Below are 16502 nucleotides of genomic sequence, written 5' to 3'. Positions count from 1 at the left end.
TTCTGCTAATAGTATGGTGTCATCTACATACCTTAGATTGTTGATGTTCCCTCCTATTATCACTCCTCCTGCTTCTGTGTCCAAGCCTGCTTTTCTTATAATATAATACAATGCAGGTATGTGAAATGAATCTATCAGTTCCTTCTATAGATCACTTGCAGATGTTTTCCAAAATGAAAAAAATGTTTCCTTAGCCTTTTAAAAGTTTATCAAATAGGATAAAATTGCTCTCTATAGCAATCTGTATGAGAACAGTTCTCTTAGGTATCTGTTGAAACACTTAGGATGAGTCACTGAAAACCTGAGCACAAAGGGTTAATTTATAGTCTGGTGATTTAGGAGGGGCTTTGGAAATTCCCTACAGCAACTTTCTGTCTTGTGGATCTCTTTTTGGGCAGAGTTAATTTGCTGAGTGCTGTGAACATATATGTTAATTCCAGTAACTAGCAACCTAAAGATTATTCTCTTGTCTGATCCAGTCCATTGCTATAGACAAGGAGCTGATTCAACATTAGAGCTTCAACTTGGCTGTATGAGAGGTTTTTTAATTCTAGCAAATAGGAAGAGTGGGAAGGAGCCTGCTTCTAGCCATGTGTGCCCAAAAGCCTTTGTATAAAGAAGCTTCATTCTTAGAGGCTTCATTAAATGTGGTGTGCTGTACAACAAAGAAACAGTGAAAACCACCCAAGGTTTTGTTTTGTTTTGTTTTAATCCTCTTTATATATTCATTACATCGGGGCTGGGCAACTGTGACAAAGCCAATTTCTGCCCTTGTGCAACTACAGAAGATGGCACAAACCATTTCCATCTCCTAATGGAAAGAAATTGCTGGTTGTAACCTTTGGGTTTTGAGAAGTGTTTTTAGTCTCCAGGAGCAGCAATTGACCTTTTGAACATTTTTGTTGTTTTTAACCTAAAATTGGGGGAGGATAAATGAGGTTTTTAGGGGGCTGTTGAGGGGAAACAAAGATGTATGTGGAAACCTATAATATACATTTTTTTACTAATTTGTTGTCTTTGATCTCTCTCTTTTTCTCTCTTTAAAGTAATTTACCTCTTTGACCCCTTATCTGGCAAACCACTAGGAGATGGAAAACCACTTAGTCATAAGGTAATACACATAATGTAATGTAATATTTCTGTAGTTTGTAAGTTATGTTCACTTTTTCCATTTCCACATAGCCCAACATGTTGACATAAATCTAATCAGTTGTCGCTTTTGTAAACATTTTATGTGCTCAGAAAGTGACTACAGCCATTTATTACATTTGAACACCTATGTGTGAAACTTCAGAACAGAAGCAAATGGCTTGTATCATACAGATAGCTATGGTTACTCAAGAAGTGATTTGGAATCTTTGCTGCACTAAAAATAGTGTGGGAGGTGAACTTGTATGATATTCAGTGAAATGAACTGTGGATCTGTTGTTGTGTGCCTTCAAGTAGCTTCCAACCTACTGTGGCCCTAAGATGAACCTTTCATGGGGTTTTCTGAGGCTGAGAGTGTGCGACATCCCCAGGATCACCTAGTGGGTTTCCATGGCAAAGCAGGGATTTGCAGTCTGCTATCTAGAGTCATAGTCCAATGCTCATACTGCTATGCCGCACAAGCTTTTAACTGTGGATAACTTTACTGATTAAAACTATCACTGCCCTTTATGAAGAGGTGTATCTCAAAATACTTCAAAGATAGCATCTTATTTTTGAGCAAGGTGATCGAGAGGGCGGTTGTCCTTCAGCTCCAAGCTGTCTTGGATGAAACCGATTATCTAGACCCATTTCAAACCGGCTTTAGGACAGGCTTTGGGGTTGAGACTGCCATGGTTGCCTTGACCGACGATCTGCGTCTGAGCATTGACAGAGGGAGTGTGACCCTGTTGGTGCTCTTAGACCTCTCAGCGGCTTTCGATACTATAGATCACGGCATCCTCTTAGACCGCCTGAGGGGGTTAGTTATCGGGGGCACTGCTTTGCAGTGGTTCCGGTCCTTCCTCTCGGGCAGGTCTCAGAGGGTGCTACTCGGGGACTGTAGCTCCAGTAAGAGGTACCTCACTTGTGGGGTTCCTCAGGGGGCTATTTTGTCCCCGATGTTATTTAACATCTATATGAAGCCGCTGGGTGAGATAATATGGAGTCATGGTGCTGGGTGTTATCAGTACGCTGATGACACCCAAATCTATTTCTCCGTATCTCGTTCGTCGGCCTCGAATTCCGATGGCATCTCTTCTCTCAATGAATGTCTTCAGGCGGTAATGGGCTGGATGAGGAAAAACAGATTGAAACTGAATCCAGACAAGACGGAGGTGCTCATGGTAGCAGCCCCGAAACCAAGAATTGGGTTGCAACCTCCAGTCCTGGATGGGGTCACACTCTCCTCCAGTGACTGTGTTCGCAGTCTGGGGGTGCTCCTTGACTCGTCGCTCCTGATGACAAATCAGGTAAATGCGACGGTCAGGAGTGCCTGTTATCAGCTTCGGCTGATACGCCAGCTGCGCCCTTTTCTGGAATTAAGGAATCTCGAGACGATTGTGCACGCGCTGGTAACCTCACGCCTTGACTTCTGTAATGCACTCTACATGGGGCTACCCCTGTGCTTGACTCGGAAATTACAGCTGATTCAAAACATGGCAGCCAGGCTTGTCTCAGGAACATCTAGGAGGGACCACATTACTCCGGTTTTGAGGTCCCTCCACTGGCTGCCTATCAGCTTCCGGGCCCAGTACAAGGTGTTGGTTATCACCTTTAAAGCCCTAAATGGCTTGGGTCCAAGCTATCTCAGGGACCGCCTCCTCCCATACAATCCTCCCCGCGCTCTCCGGTCCTCTGGGAGGAACTTACTGCAACCTTTAAAAACTAGGCTTGCGGCGACCTCCCAGAGGGCGTTCTCTGCTGTCGCCCCCAAACTCTGGAACGACCTGCCGAATGAGATCCGTCAGATAACATCATTAGACAGCTTTAAAAAAGCGGTCAAGACGGATCTCTTCCGGCAGGCCTTTCCAGATTAACCATCCCGGCCCAGGTTCCCTGATTCCCTCATTCCTCCCGTGGCCCCATCTTAGTGATGGTTGAGGATCAACAGAGGGATATCAGTGTTTTTAGTTTTTAATTGTTGTTTTTATGCTTTGATGTTGTGTTTTTAATATGTCATACTGTTTAATACTGTCTTAACGGGGGGAGGGATAAAGTGTTTTTAATTGTTATATTTTATATTTTACTGTTGTCAACCACCCAGATTGGTTTCCCATAGGGCGGTATACAAATAAATAAATATTATTATTATTATTATTATTATTATTATTATTATTATTATTATTATCTTCTCAAAAAAACCCATTACATCAACTAAATAATTCCATTGGCATGCTAATTTGTAAGGCTGATACCTTCCTATATATGTGAATTAACTGTTCAGATGACAGTGCTGCTCCTAAGCAATGACAAACCAGACTGTAAGTGATAGATACTAGCAAAGTTATTCCTCTATATGAAGAATCATAAATCTACATATCAAAATTTTAATTAAGTATATACTTTTAAAAACTGCAGCCAGACTGGAAATTGTGTCACTTCGGAAAGGGCCTATAAATAGAGGGTGACTAGGTAAGACATGAAAGCCTGCCCTTTCAGAATATCTTTTCCATGGCATATAATGAAAATATTGAGAAGCTATGGAAACAATTGCAGATTTATAAAGATATAGTTCCTTTGTTATGTTCTTTAATGGGAATTTATTTCTGCATGGCCTTCTTGTATACTACCTGACATTTTGGGACAACAGATTTTAAAGATTCTCATAAGCATAACCTTCTCCACAGTAGATGTATGCTGTGATTATGAGCTTTGGTTTTGTTATATTGTTATTTTGTTACTTCTTTCTCTATTAAAGAAACAAGGGAAAGTTTTAATGTTCAATTTCTAGTAGAATCCTAATATGTTTATGGAATCAGCATGGCATAGTTGTATGAGTGTTGGTATAGGACGCCAGGAAACCAGGGTTCAAATCCATGTTCATCCATAGAAACCCACTGGGTGACATTGTCAAACCTCCTCTGTATGAATCTTGCCAAGTAAACCCTAGGTCACCATAAATTGGAGTAAGCTTAAGGGCATATAACAGTGATGGTGAACCTTTTAGGGGCCGAGTGCCCAAACTGCAACCCAAAACCCACTTATTTATTGCAAAGTGCCATGTCCCTCTGGCTTTCTAGAGGGCTCTGAGTGCCACCTCTGGCACGCGTGCCATAGGTTCGCCATCACTGGCATATAACAACAATAATAAAACATGTTTATTCAGAAGTCCATTGGCTTACGTTGTGGTTAACGGTGCAAAGGGTTGTATCCTTAATAACCTGAAACAAGTATTAGTAACAAAATGTTAATGAAACATACAGCAGTTTTTTTCAATTGTAAGAGCATACAGGATAAAGATGCAATCTTAGATGAAGAAGGAAAAGAATTAGAAAATAAAAATAAATAAGTGTAATATGTAAAAATACAGATGTAGCTGCTGTAGTACTGTTCCATTACTTAAGTAATGGAAATTTAAAAGTTAACAACATTGTGCCTGTGTCCACTCAAAAGAAACTCCCATTGAATATACTTGAGATTACTCCCTATTAAGAAAGTGTAGAATTGAAGTCTAGATTCAACAAAGCAAAAGTTTCTAATTTAAAACATAAATTTGTTATTAGTTTGGGCAGACATTTAAGTTATTTCAAGTTCTTAGCTTCACTTTAAAAATGAACAGAAAGAAAGATGAAAGAGATAAAGTGATTAATGCATTTAAATTAGTATTATGTTATTTGAAGTCCTATTCCTACTTTAAAAAATAGAGGTCATCCTATAACCTTAGCTTATATGCCTATATTGACAAAGTGTTCTGCATCTACAGTTCTGATGCTTGATTTACAATTAGAAAAGGATCAGTGGTGACTCCTTTGTCAAGTTGAAGATATTTTTAGAAATTTGCATCTCCAAATAAATGTCTAGGCATGTTTTGGAGTTCCTTGTTCATTATTTTTCTCTTTCCTTCTTTCAAAAAATAGCTGAAACTTATCATACATGACTGAGTTGCTTAAATAATCCATATCTTGCCTACATTTTGCTTCTCCCTTGCTACTGCCTCTTGTTTATTGTGTATTGTTTTTCTTCTTCTTTTGTCATAATAGCAACATAATCTCTTTCTATGAGAGGATAAAACTCTTTTAACATCAACTAAAGACCTGCCTATGAGACTAAATTATACCCTTTTTCCTCAGATACCATTGAAAAAGTGGTGGGTTTGACTCAGCACACATAACTGCACCCATATGTTTGCTTCATAAGGTTGATATGGAAGGGGAATGCTTTCAAGGGAGAGCTGGTGGACATGAGTTGGTGGTTTATTTTTTCTCAACTACTGATTACTTCCTGAAAATGTCTTCTATCCATTTATAACCAATTCTTTCTAATCCTTCTGGAGGGGAAATGAACCCTACCAGAGAATAGGGTAGTGACTAGCTGGTAGGGCATTTATAGAGAGGAATCAAAAAATATTAAAATGCTTAAATCACTTTCCAGTTTTAAAATCACATTAAAAACACTTTCCAATTATGTATAAAAGGTTCAGTACTTATGAATGCATTATGATGCCTTTAAAGCAGGTATAGGCAACTGCAAAGGGGGCAGGGGGCATCTTTCCACCTTGTTCCTTGCCCAGTGGGCTGCACCAGCATGATTCGGCGTGCCTAAAGTTATGAGACATCATGTCCAGCTGAGGTTTGAGGGGCTTTAGGGGATCTAGGAAAGCAAACTGATGTTGCTTGGGCACACTTGGGGTGGTTTTCAGGCAAAACAGCACCTGTATATGAGCCTGAATTTTCCCCAATTATTATTTTTAGTTTAGAGGCTTTGGGGTAGTTTGTGGAGGCTACAGGAGCCACACTTAGTGTACCTCACCTTAAAGCTAGACTCCATAGAGTTGTAATTACTTTGACTAGCTCTCATAAAATAACTTCAACTGCTCTTCTGTTTATTTAAACTATTAATGTCTAATATTGAATTATTATGGACTTAAAATTGCTGATTGGAACATAATTCTACCAACTTGCCGCAAGAACTGGTTAGAGATTATGGTGTAGTTGAGATTTTTGCCTGATGTACTAATTGAATTTTGAGCTGCTGTGATATGGTGGATAAGAAATAACGTATATTGAGCGTGGACATCCAGGTTCAAATCCATGTCTTGGATAAAATCCCTGTGTATCAAATTTAAAGTTTTAACTAGTTATACATACATGATATGATAATAATCGATGTACAGCATACTTATTGCCTATCATGGCTCTCCCATGTATTTCTTTTTTTTAATTGAAGAATTTCATATCTCAAATAATTAAATGTTGTTCCAGACCGAAATCATGGAAATTGCCTTAGACCAGAAGGGTCTTACAAATGAAAGAAAAATTGCATTTATTGACAAAAACAGAGATCTCTATATAACTTCTGTGAAGAGATTTGGGAAAGAACAAAAAGTTATAAAAATAGGTAAGAATTGCTCTCTTGCAGCAGATTTATATCCTTCTTCCTCTCTCTCTTTTTAAACTGTCAACAGAGGCTGAATGCACAGCTGTAAAATAATTTGTAATTACCTTGCTCCCGATCCTCTTTGAAAACAGGATATTTTTCCAGATTTTAAGTGAAAGCATTTCTTTAAAGCTCGAGGGCTTTAAAGTGATTAAAAAAAACAACCAACCTTTTTTTTAGTTTGCATTTTCTTGGGAAAAAACTAGTTTTTAAATATGTGCCCTAGCACTCTGAATTAGTGGAATGGGGAGGGTAGTTAGAAGGCAGGACAGGTTTATGGACGATTACTTTGGCAAGCTTGTCCAGTGTCACTATTTTTTATCGTTGATGTGCGACCATTTCATGAGCTGTAGCCCCAGGAAAGCCCACACAGGACAGAGGAAAAAAAGGAAGAGAAGAGGCTGGAGGCTGAATGGCAGATTTGTGGGATGGGGGACAAGGAAAAAGTGAAACAGTAGCATTGGCTAAGCAACAATGAAATAGAGAGGAGACAATGTTTGGTCTCCTTTCAGCCCTCTTTCCCTCTCCAAGTACTGCAACAGCCCAGACTCCAGTCAGTGATCATATCCATGACCTCCAGGCACGTATATACAATTTTTGTTAAGTCAAATGCTATTTTGAAGTCAATCTCCCATACAGGATTTTGGGGGAAATGATTTCAATATCTATAGATTAGAGCCTCCACAATAACGTGGCTGAAGATAGAATGTGGTCCCCTCTGTGAAAGGGGTCAGCAAGGATGTAATCTGGCCCCTATTTTGTTCAATTTATACATCACTGATATTGTTGCTTTCTTGTTACCTTTCATGCTACAAAGATAATTAAAAAGAAAATCTTTGTCCTCTTATATGCAGATGAAGTAAGAATCTTAGCACTGACTGAAGTAAGATTGAGGAGATTTCTGAATATTGTAAAAGAGAATATTTTATAAGTGAATTATAACAAAACTAAGGTTATGGTCTTAAAACAGGTACCTTGATGGCCATATTATAGAAGAAAAAGTATTCAAAAAGCTATAGTTAATGCAGAACACAAAAGCAAAATCTCTTGACTAGAATACTGTATAGAAACTACTTAAGATTCAAACTAGAGGAAAAGAGATTCCACCTCAACATTAGGAAGACCTTCCTGACAATAAGAGCTGTTCGACAGTGAAACACACTCCCTCAGAGTGTGTGTGTGGGTCTCCTTCTTTGGAGGTCTTTAAACAGAGACTGGATGGCCATCTGTCGGAGGTGCTTTGATGGTGTCTTCTTGCATGGCAGGGGGTTCAACTACATCGTCCCTGTGGTCACTTCCAACTCTATGATTCTATAATTCTAAGAGTGATCTTAAAGGAATTGTATGGGCTATGTATACGCTTCCAGTCTGAGTGCATGGTACTGGTATGATACTTAGTGTCCTTCAACGCTGGGGTGCCTAATACTTGGGGGAGTTAATTTGCCAATATATTTCTGACAGGCCTTTTGAAGTACTCTCTTCCACTGTGGGATTACATGGGAGAGAGCTTGTTATGCTGTGGTATGCCATTTGTGGAGTGCCTGTCTTTTGGGGACTCACTTGGCTCTAAACATTGCTTCATTTTGGCACCAACTGAAAACATGAATTTTTACTAAAGCTTTGGATCTAAATTATATAAAGGCAGTTTTTTTTCCTTCTGTCAGTGAGTTTAGTAAAATCCCCCAGACTCTGAGTTTTGTTGTTAAGTCAAGTTACAATCAGGGAAGCTGATGGCTCATTATTCAAATCAGTATTTCACATTATGTGATTTTAAATTGGTTATAAACTGTTTTAACTTTTACAGCTATTTTAATTTGATTAAGTTGTTTAATATGTTTTTAGTTTGTTTAAAATATTTTATCTCTTTAAATTTAAATTGTTTCAAGTTTTAAATTTATATTACTTGTGTAACACCTTGAAATATCATGACAAAGAGCAGGATATTTTTTTAATAAAATGTAAAACATGGCAGGATTGTATTTTTTAAATCTGTTTTAATTGTTCAGGCACACATTTTAATTTATGGGAAGTAAAACATAAACAGCGTTTTAAATGGAATATGTAACTGCAGTACTTAAAATCATATTCAATGGCAGATGACAGTTTAAGATACTGATATTTACACTGTGGTGCAATGTGCTTGAGCTGATATTTTATCTTTCTTACTCTTTGCTAAGGAACAATGGTACATACTTTGGCATGGAATGACATGTGTAACATACTTTGTGGACTTCAAGACACTCGTTTTACAGTCTGGTACTATCCCAGTGTAGTATATGTTGACAAGGAGCTCTTGCCGAAAACCTTATATGAAAAGGATGCAAGGTATTTTACACTTTAGGTTTATCATTTAATTAATAGCTGCCTTGTACCAACAAATAAATAATAATAAATAATAATTTACTTATATTGCCCCGCCTCTCCCTACGGATCGAGGCAGGATTACAACCTGATAAAAACATACAATACAGTCATAAAATCCAGCAATCAATTCAATAAATACATAAGTGGTTATTTACAGAGAATCATCATCGCAGATAAGGGTAGCATCTTAATCAGGTACTGAGGGGTAAGCCCGCTGGAAGAGCTCCGTCTTGACTGCCTTCTTGAAGGCGTCCAAGGTAGTAATAAGGCAGATCTCTTCCAGCAGGCTGTTCCACAGTTCAGGGGCATGCACCAGTTAGCCATTGAGTTTCCACAGTGTGGGATACATGTGAATATTTAGGAATATAGGAGAAAACATATGTCTGCTTCTATGTGTTTTGTATTGTTATTTAATTTCAACTGATGACAGTGAATACACCAGTCATTAAGGTCAGTTTTTTGGAGAGGCTACTGATTGGCTGGACGTTGTACCCATTGGCTGCCACAAACACATGGAGGGAAAATGGGGCATATAGATGAGGGATGTAGCCATATTAATGGTAAGTGAGTACTAAAAGAGGAAGTGCAAATAATGCTTTGGAAAACATACTCTGTAGATAGGATTATTTGATCTTTTGTTTCAGCACAATTATAATTATGCCATACTAATTCTAAATCATCATCTCTAATAATTTTTTCTCAATAGTGAATTTAGTAAGAATCCCCAAATTGTGAGTTTTGTTGGAAGTCAAGTAACAGTCAGGAGAGCTGATGGCTCACTTGTTCACATCAATATTTCACCTTATCCAGCTATACTCCATGAATATGTGAACAATTCAAAATGGGAAGATGCCATAAGACTGTGTCGTTTTGTTAAGGTAAATAGATATTTTTCCCCACCGAAAAGCCTTTTATAAATGTAATAGGGACAGCAGTTGTGGGCTGTTACTTCAGTTCTGAAAAAATTGCACAGGTTTTGTGCCCTTTCTGTGCCCCTTACCTATAAATGGTTTCTGCCACATCACAAAATGATATTTAAACTTTCCTGCCTTCTGGCTTGTGATGTACTGAAAAAGGCCTCAACTTAGAAAAGCGCAAGAGTTCCATATTGTTCTCTGTGATAGTCATAATTCTGCCATGTATAAGTAAAGAGTGCAGAATATTGTTTAATGTCATTGATTTAGTTGGCCATTTCCCTGAGCCTGAGTTTAGGCTGTTGCTTAAAAAACAAACCAACTTAAGCTGCTCATTGTTTTGCAAGGGTAAGGGGCTTGTTATCATTGCTGTTATGTCATGTATAGAGGTAGTGCTCATTGACATTAATGTTTACTGTTGCACAAGAAAAATGCAGCAGTCTCTTTCTCCTCTCATCTGGCTTTAAAACTTTTGCTTTATAGCTTTTCCTTTACTCATATTTTTGACTGCTCTGACTGTGTGGGAAAGCCACCCCCTCACCAAGCAGGGCATAGGCCACAGGAATTGCCAATACCAAGCTCCGTGCTTTGTCTTTAGTCGCATCCAGTCAGCTGCACACAGCTGTGTCTGCCTGGAGAAGTAGTTCTCATCTCCTACTGGGCCAAGGGCATGTCAGTGCCACATGTGCTGCCTCTGCCAGACCCCAATCTGGCTCTTAGTAGTTTAGCAGGTCTCTTGCTGTCTGCAGCTGCCTGAGCAAGTAGGCTCTCCTATTTTTATCAACACCATGTGCACAATCTACACTAGGTCCCACTTTCAAGGAGAACAAACATCTTCCTTTTCCGGGACATGTCCTACATTTCAACCTTCTACCTAGGAGGAATTCCAAAATGTCTTTTTAGCATTAATAACAAGCCTATTGAGTAGTGCCACATTTGCTATTCCCCTTCAAGAAATTTATCTACTTGGGAGCTTGTCCTCTGTGCAAATAGGGGGATAGGATGGAACCTTTTAAAGTTCTTTTTTCTTAGAAGCAACAGCAGACAAGAATTGCCCCCAGAGCTCGGAGCGGAAAAGGACAGCAAATGTGTTAAGCAATGGGTTACTTCAGGACACAATGCAAATGCTGAAAGCCCCCCCCCCCCAATTTCAGCACAATGGACAAGTGAAAGGAAAAATTTAAATTTAAATTCAGTCAAGGGTTTGTTGCTAGTAAATTATTATTTTAAGCATTTGTCTTGCTCAGCGTTCTATAAGCATATTGCAAGCCAACAAGGTGTTTTAACAAAGATAAGTTCATCAGAAAAATACAGCTGAGTACATAATAAAATAAGTAATATACAGTAGCTATAAATAAACTTTATGAAATGAATTTATATTTATAGTAGTATTTTTAGCTTTTATTTTCTAATGCCCTACATTTTTCTTGAATGTCCATACATTCTGCAGTGACGACATTTGGTCACCCTGCCCATTCTCAGCTTTTTACTCATAGTTTTAGCTGGAATGTCTTGCTAGAGAAGGAGCCCCTCACCACTTATCACGCCTGTACATCATATACTGCAGCTTTGGCTGAGCGTTCTAGGGCCACCTCCAGGCCAGCAGTTTCCTGGTGGTACAGTGGTTAAACGCCTATGTTGCAGCCACTCACTCAAAACCATAAGGTCATGAGTTCAATCCCAGTGAAAGGGCTCAAGCTTGCATCCTTCTGAGGTCGCTAAAATGAGTACCCAGATTGTTGGGGCAATTAGCTTACTGTTGTAAACCGCTTAGATACTGTTAGTTCAGTATGAAGCGGTATATAAATGAAGCTGTTTGTTTGTTTTGTTCCCTCCACTTCATATAATAGCAATGGTGTGTGCATTGCCTGGGCCAGGTGTGAGTTAGATCTGACTCAGCCACAAAGAGCACAGTGCATGTAGAAGTACATCATCAAACTCAGCAGCCCATGTAATTTCCTACCTCTTCCTTCTATCTGCTATAGCAATACTGGAAAGCCACCATTTTTGTTCCAGCAGTTAAGACACTGATTCTGATGATTGCAGGATCGGCAGGTTAGCAGTTCAAGGTCTATGTGACAGAGTGAGCTCCCATTACTATTCCCAGCTTCTGCCAACCAAGTAGTTCAAAGGCATGTAAAAGTGCAAGTAGATAAATAATGCCTCTTTGGTGGGAAGGTAATAGCGTTCTGTGCAGTTATGGTGGCCACACGGTCACAGAGTTGTCTTTGACAATGCTGGGTCTTTGGCTTAGTAACAGAGATGAGCATTGCTCCTTACAGTTGGACACGACTTGACAACCTTGTTAAAGGGGAAAACCTTTACCTTAATAGAAGAACACATTACAGCCATTCCTTGTTCCTCCAGAAAAGTAGCACTGTTCCCATCTCATTCCTACCAACTGAAGGGAATTCCAAGTAATTTATTACTTCATAAACCATGACTTGCAAGTTGTGGCTTAAGCTAAGTAAGAATGTGTCCCTCCTTATATCTGACTCTGTCTGCCCTTCCATCTGGCCCAGCTACCCAAGCACCTTTTAAAAGTGGGGTAATAGCCCCCACTACATTGTTTACATTTTTCTGTACTTAAGAATCAATGGCCTTTGAAAGATGGAAGGGAAGAATGAACATACTACACAGTGTTGATTGCTTATCTTGCCTTTTTTCAATAACAGCCTCATTAGCACTTAGTGGTTTTATAGTTGCTCTCTCTGTGGTGACAAATAGTCTTGGAGCAAATGGGAATGCAATGAGAAAGCAGTTGCTGGCTGCTCTTTGTTTTATGGCAGGGTTATCCAATTGTTTTGTTTTTTTAAAGCATCTTCCCTTTTATTTTTCTGCATTAATTTTTTTAAAAAAATATGGACAACTTCAAGCAAGGTGATTTTTGTAGGTTCCACACTTGATCCTTAACACGATTTAAAGTGGAGGTCAGGAACCTTTTTTCTGTCACAGGCCACATTCCTTTGGAAGCAGTCACTAATAGTGGATAGCTACAGCCCAGTGGACTGACCCAGCTTGCTATATTTCTCTCTTTTTCTCCTTTCTCTCACCCTCTTTTTCTTTCCCTTTTTCTTATTCTCTCTCTCTCTCTCTCTCTCTCTCTCTCTCTCCCCTTCACCTTTCCTGCACAGTGAGCAGCCAGAATAGAGAAAGATGGCTGCACACTTAAAGCACACTTACAACAGTTTTTTGAAATGAGGTTGATAGTGACAAGAAATTTTGCTGAAGGCAAAGTTGCCATAACCCCCAACTTTAACCTGGAACAGTGCCACTGAAGTAAATAGAAATATTATATATTGAATGGTTTGGTAAACTTTAGTTCATTCAGGCTGCAATACATATATGTATACCTGACCTCAGTAAGATTTTCTATACAGTAGACATGGCAATGAAGTAAATAAAGAGTTCTTAATATATTATGAAGTTAAATATGCTATCCTTTTCAGCTAAAGAGCAACGTGGAAACTTGCAGAAAAACAGACTCCATTTTAATTAGCTAATTCTAGTAGATACAATTTGATATTTATATAGGGCTTTGTACAATTATGTAAGATGATCTTGGCTAGTAGGTGTTTGTTTTTTATTAATCACTCAGGTCCTGAATGTAATACTTCTTTGATCCACAGGTAGTTAAAATCTTAGGCGGGTTACAGACCGCTGCTTTGCGGCGGTCTGCCGCCACCGCCAGTTGGTCCGCGGGGGAGCCGGAGCCTCCACACGGCGCGGCTCTCGTGCGGACCCAAAAAGAAGCTCCAAAATGGAGCTTCTTTTTGAGTCGCCTTTGTGACGTAGCAAGGCACCAGGGGCGCACTCGCTACGTCACAAAGGACGCGATGCGTACAGACGCTCAGCGTCCGATACGTCAAGATGGCAGCGCCCGTATGAACAGGGCGCTGCCATCTTGTACGTATTCAATACGTATTAGGGTTAGGGGGGTGCGGAAGCACCGCCCCTTCCTAACCCTAGTACGTATTGTATACGTACTATTTGGCGGTCTGTAACCCGCCTTAGTATCTGTAATCTAAATTTTACCTCTGGAGAGCTCAGTAAACTGTTGAATAGAGACATGCTTCCAGATTATATGCTTGCAAATGTTCATATAGTGATCATGCTTTTAACAACAATCAAAATTGGTTAAGAACAATTAATGAATGTCACCATGCCTCATCCAAATGCTTTAAGTCCTGATCAGCTCACTGGGAATTGACTGATCTATGGAAATCAATAATTGAATTTGCCCACATTGTGGTCATAACGTGGAAGCAAATTGGACCATGGCTAAGCACTTAGAAGCCTAGGGAATTTTCAAAAGCAGATTTTAATATGGTGCAAAGCTGAAGGCAAGTGTAAGTATGGCAGGGTGTGTGTCTTTTGTTCAAAGGGGAAAAAAATAACTACAGTACTACTTCTGACCAAGTTCTTAGTCATGAATATCTTGTATTCCTGCACATGTATTCAGTCAGGGTTACAATTAATAATTAGGGAAGAGAGTGTGGATAGCAACAGTAACATTTTAGGAACTTAAGCTGTGCTCTGACTTGGTCAGTAGTGGTGGAGTTCTACCTACATTTATTTGGTGGAAGACAAATGTTTGCATTGTATGAGAAAAGTTTATTTTAAGCTTAATATATTCATTTCATTTTAAGGATCAAACATTGTGGGCATGTTTAGCTGCTATGGCTATAGCCAATAAGGATATGAATACAGCAGAAGTAGCCTATGCATCCGTTGGTGAAGTAAGTAAATCAGGCTTAATCATTTGAATTGTTTTAGTTTATTATAAAATAGAAATATAATTTTAAACAAGCTAATTATATTGCAAATATCACATTCTTTTTAAAAATAACAGCTAGACAAAGTTCAGTACATCAGTTCCATCAAAGATCTTCCATCCAAAGAATCAAGATTGGCTCATATTCTGCTTTTCAGTGGCAATATACAAGATGCTGAAACGCTTCTTCTTCAAACTGGCCTTATTTATCAAGCAATTCAAGTCAATATTGACCTTTACAACTGGGAAAGGTAGTATATCTCATAAGTTATGTGATCATTGTAATTCTAAATTTTCCCCATTATTTATCAATCTTAATTGTTTAACTTTAATTAACTTAATGTAATTAATAAATTATTTCCCATTATATTTGTAGCATGATGCATATTTAAAACCTTCCCTCCTTTTAAGATGTAGCACGTTCTTTCAGGTTGAATGTTAAATGGCCTCATAACCAGAAAAACCCACACAAAATTATGGATGCTGACTATGAAAGCCTTCGACTTCACAATGTTAAATTAGTATTTAAGAGAAGCAGATTTTGTGGGTTCTTTTTTTCTAGAGCTAAGAGCTGAGGCATATGGCCTGGAAGAGGTGGCCAGGGGCCGCTCCAGCCCCAGTTGCGCTAGGACTGCAGCAACCACACGACTCTCTCTGAAAGCAGGCCACTGATGCAGTCCCAAGCCATGCCAGCCGGGAGTTGATCTAAATTGACTCCATTTTAGGTCAGCTTTTCCCAGCTTGGTGCAGCTTCCAGCTCTTTTGGGGGCATGCCTTATATAAATGTCACAAGCCCCAAGTGGCCTGTGTGTTTCAGGCCTAAGTCACTTGGAGTAGAGCTAGAGAATCTCAGATGTTTGTATTAATTATTTATATAATTTGAAATTTTTTCCCCAGGGTTTTTTCCCCCCATCTAGGCATGAGAAACTGAGAAAGCCCTACTGAATTTTTGGAATCTGATGCATTTTTTTTTTAAAAAAAAGTCATTATATTTTAGTACCTCTTTAGATCTACCGCATATACTCAACTGTAACTCGACTTCATGTATAAGTTGAGATCAGGTTTGGGGGCCAAAATTATGGATTTTGCCATGACATGTGGATAGGTCAAGGGTAAAACTTGGAGGCTCCTTCAGTGTGTGTGTGTATTTGCGTGGCAAGAGGGACTCTCATTGAGGCATTTCTTCATCGTTTCAGTTTTTGTTTCAGCCAGACATGCTGGCAGGAGGAGGACTCTTAAACAAACAATAATATCCATCAGTCACTCAGGACTCTTTCTGCTTCACTCTTTCTTGCTAAACTCTTCTCTGCATTGCATAGGGAAATCTGAAAAAAGCTGCTATTACATTTCCATAGTGACCCATAAATAAGTTGACCTGGAATTTTTAGATTTATAGATGAGTATACAGGGGTACCCCGGGTTACGAAATTAATTCGTTCCGCCGCCGCTTTCGTAACCCGAAAATCTTCGTAAGGCGAAAAAGCCATAGGCGCTAATGGGGAAAAGCCGCGATTTCGTGCGAAATAGCGCCGAAAAGCACCAAGAAATTTTTCGTAACCCGAAATAACCTTCGTAACCCGGAACAGTTTTTTTAAATGGATTTTTTTCGTAACCCGGAAATTTCGTAAGGCGGCGCATTCGTATCCCGGGGTACCACTGTATACTGTATGTGGATTCCTGGCTCATATACTAACACGCTTGTACAAAGCGCGGGATGAGTCCTTCCTGAATCTTTGTTCGCGAAGCAAAGCCAGAGAGAGAGAGAGAGAGAGATCTTATTTACACAACGGGGAAGGAGTTGTAGGGGGAAACTGCAACTTCCAGCCCTCTGTTTCTCCCCGTTCAACCTTCTTATAAGAGAAATGGTGCTGAACTAGTACTTGAAT

General features: G+C 39.2%; 1 protein-coding gene across 4 annotated transcripts in view; it reads left to right on the top strand.

The window, feature by feature from the left end:
* The window catches only part of IFT80 (intraflagellar transport 80), a 122359-nt gene that overhangs the window by 97579 nt on the left and 8278 nt on the right, over positions 1–16502 (top strand). For all 4 annotated transcript variants that reach the window (XR_006102911.1, XM_042457958.1, XM_042457956.1 and 1 more), the window contains 6 exons: positions 1047–1111; positions 6390–6525; positions 8742–8889; positions 9635–9806; positions 14492–14581; positions 14695–14867. Coding sequence is in view for 3 of the 4 variants with exons in the window: in XM_042457958.1 (XP_042313892.1) it covers positions 1047–1111; positions 6390–6525; positions 8742–8889; positions 9635–9806; positions 14492–14581; positions 14695–14867 (784 nt within the window). In the remaining variant the exon portion in view is untranslated. The remainder of the gene's footprint in view (positions 1–1046; positions 1112–6389; positions 6526–8741; positions 8890–9634; positions 9807–14491; positions 14582–14694; positions 14868–16502) is intronic.

Source organism: Sceloporus undulatus, chromosome 3 (assembly GCF_019175285.1).
Source record: "Sceloporus undulatus isolate JIND9_A2432 ecotype Alabama chromosome 3, SceUnd_v1.1, whole genome shotgun sequence".
Classification (NCBI taxonomy): domain Eukaryota; kingdom Metazoa; phylum Chordata; class Lepidosauria; order Squamata; family Phrynosomatidae; genus Sceloporus; species Sceloporus undulatus.
This window is presented reverse-complemented; position numbering and strand designations above follow the sequence as displayed.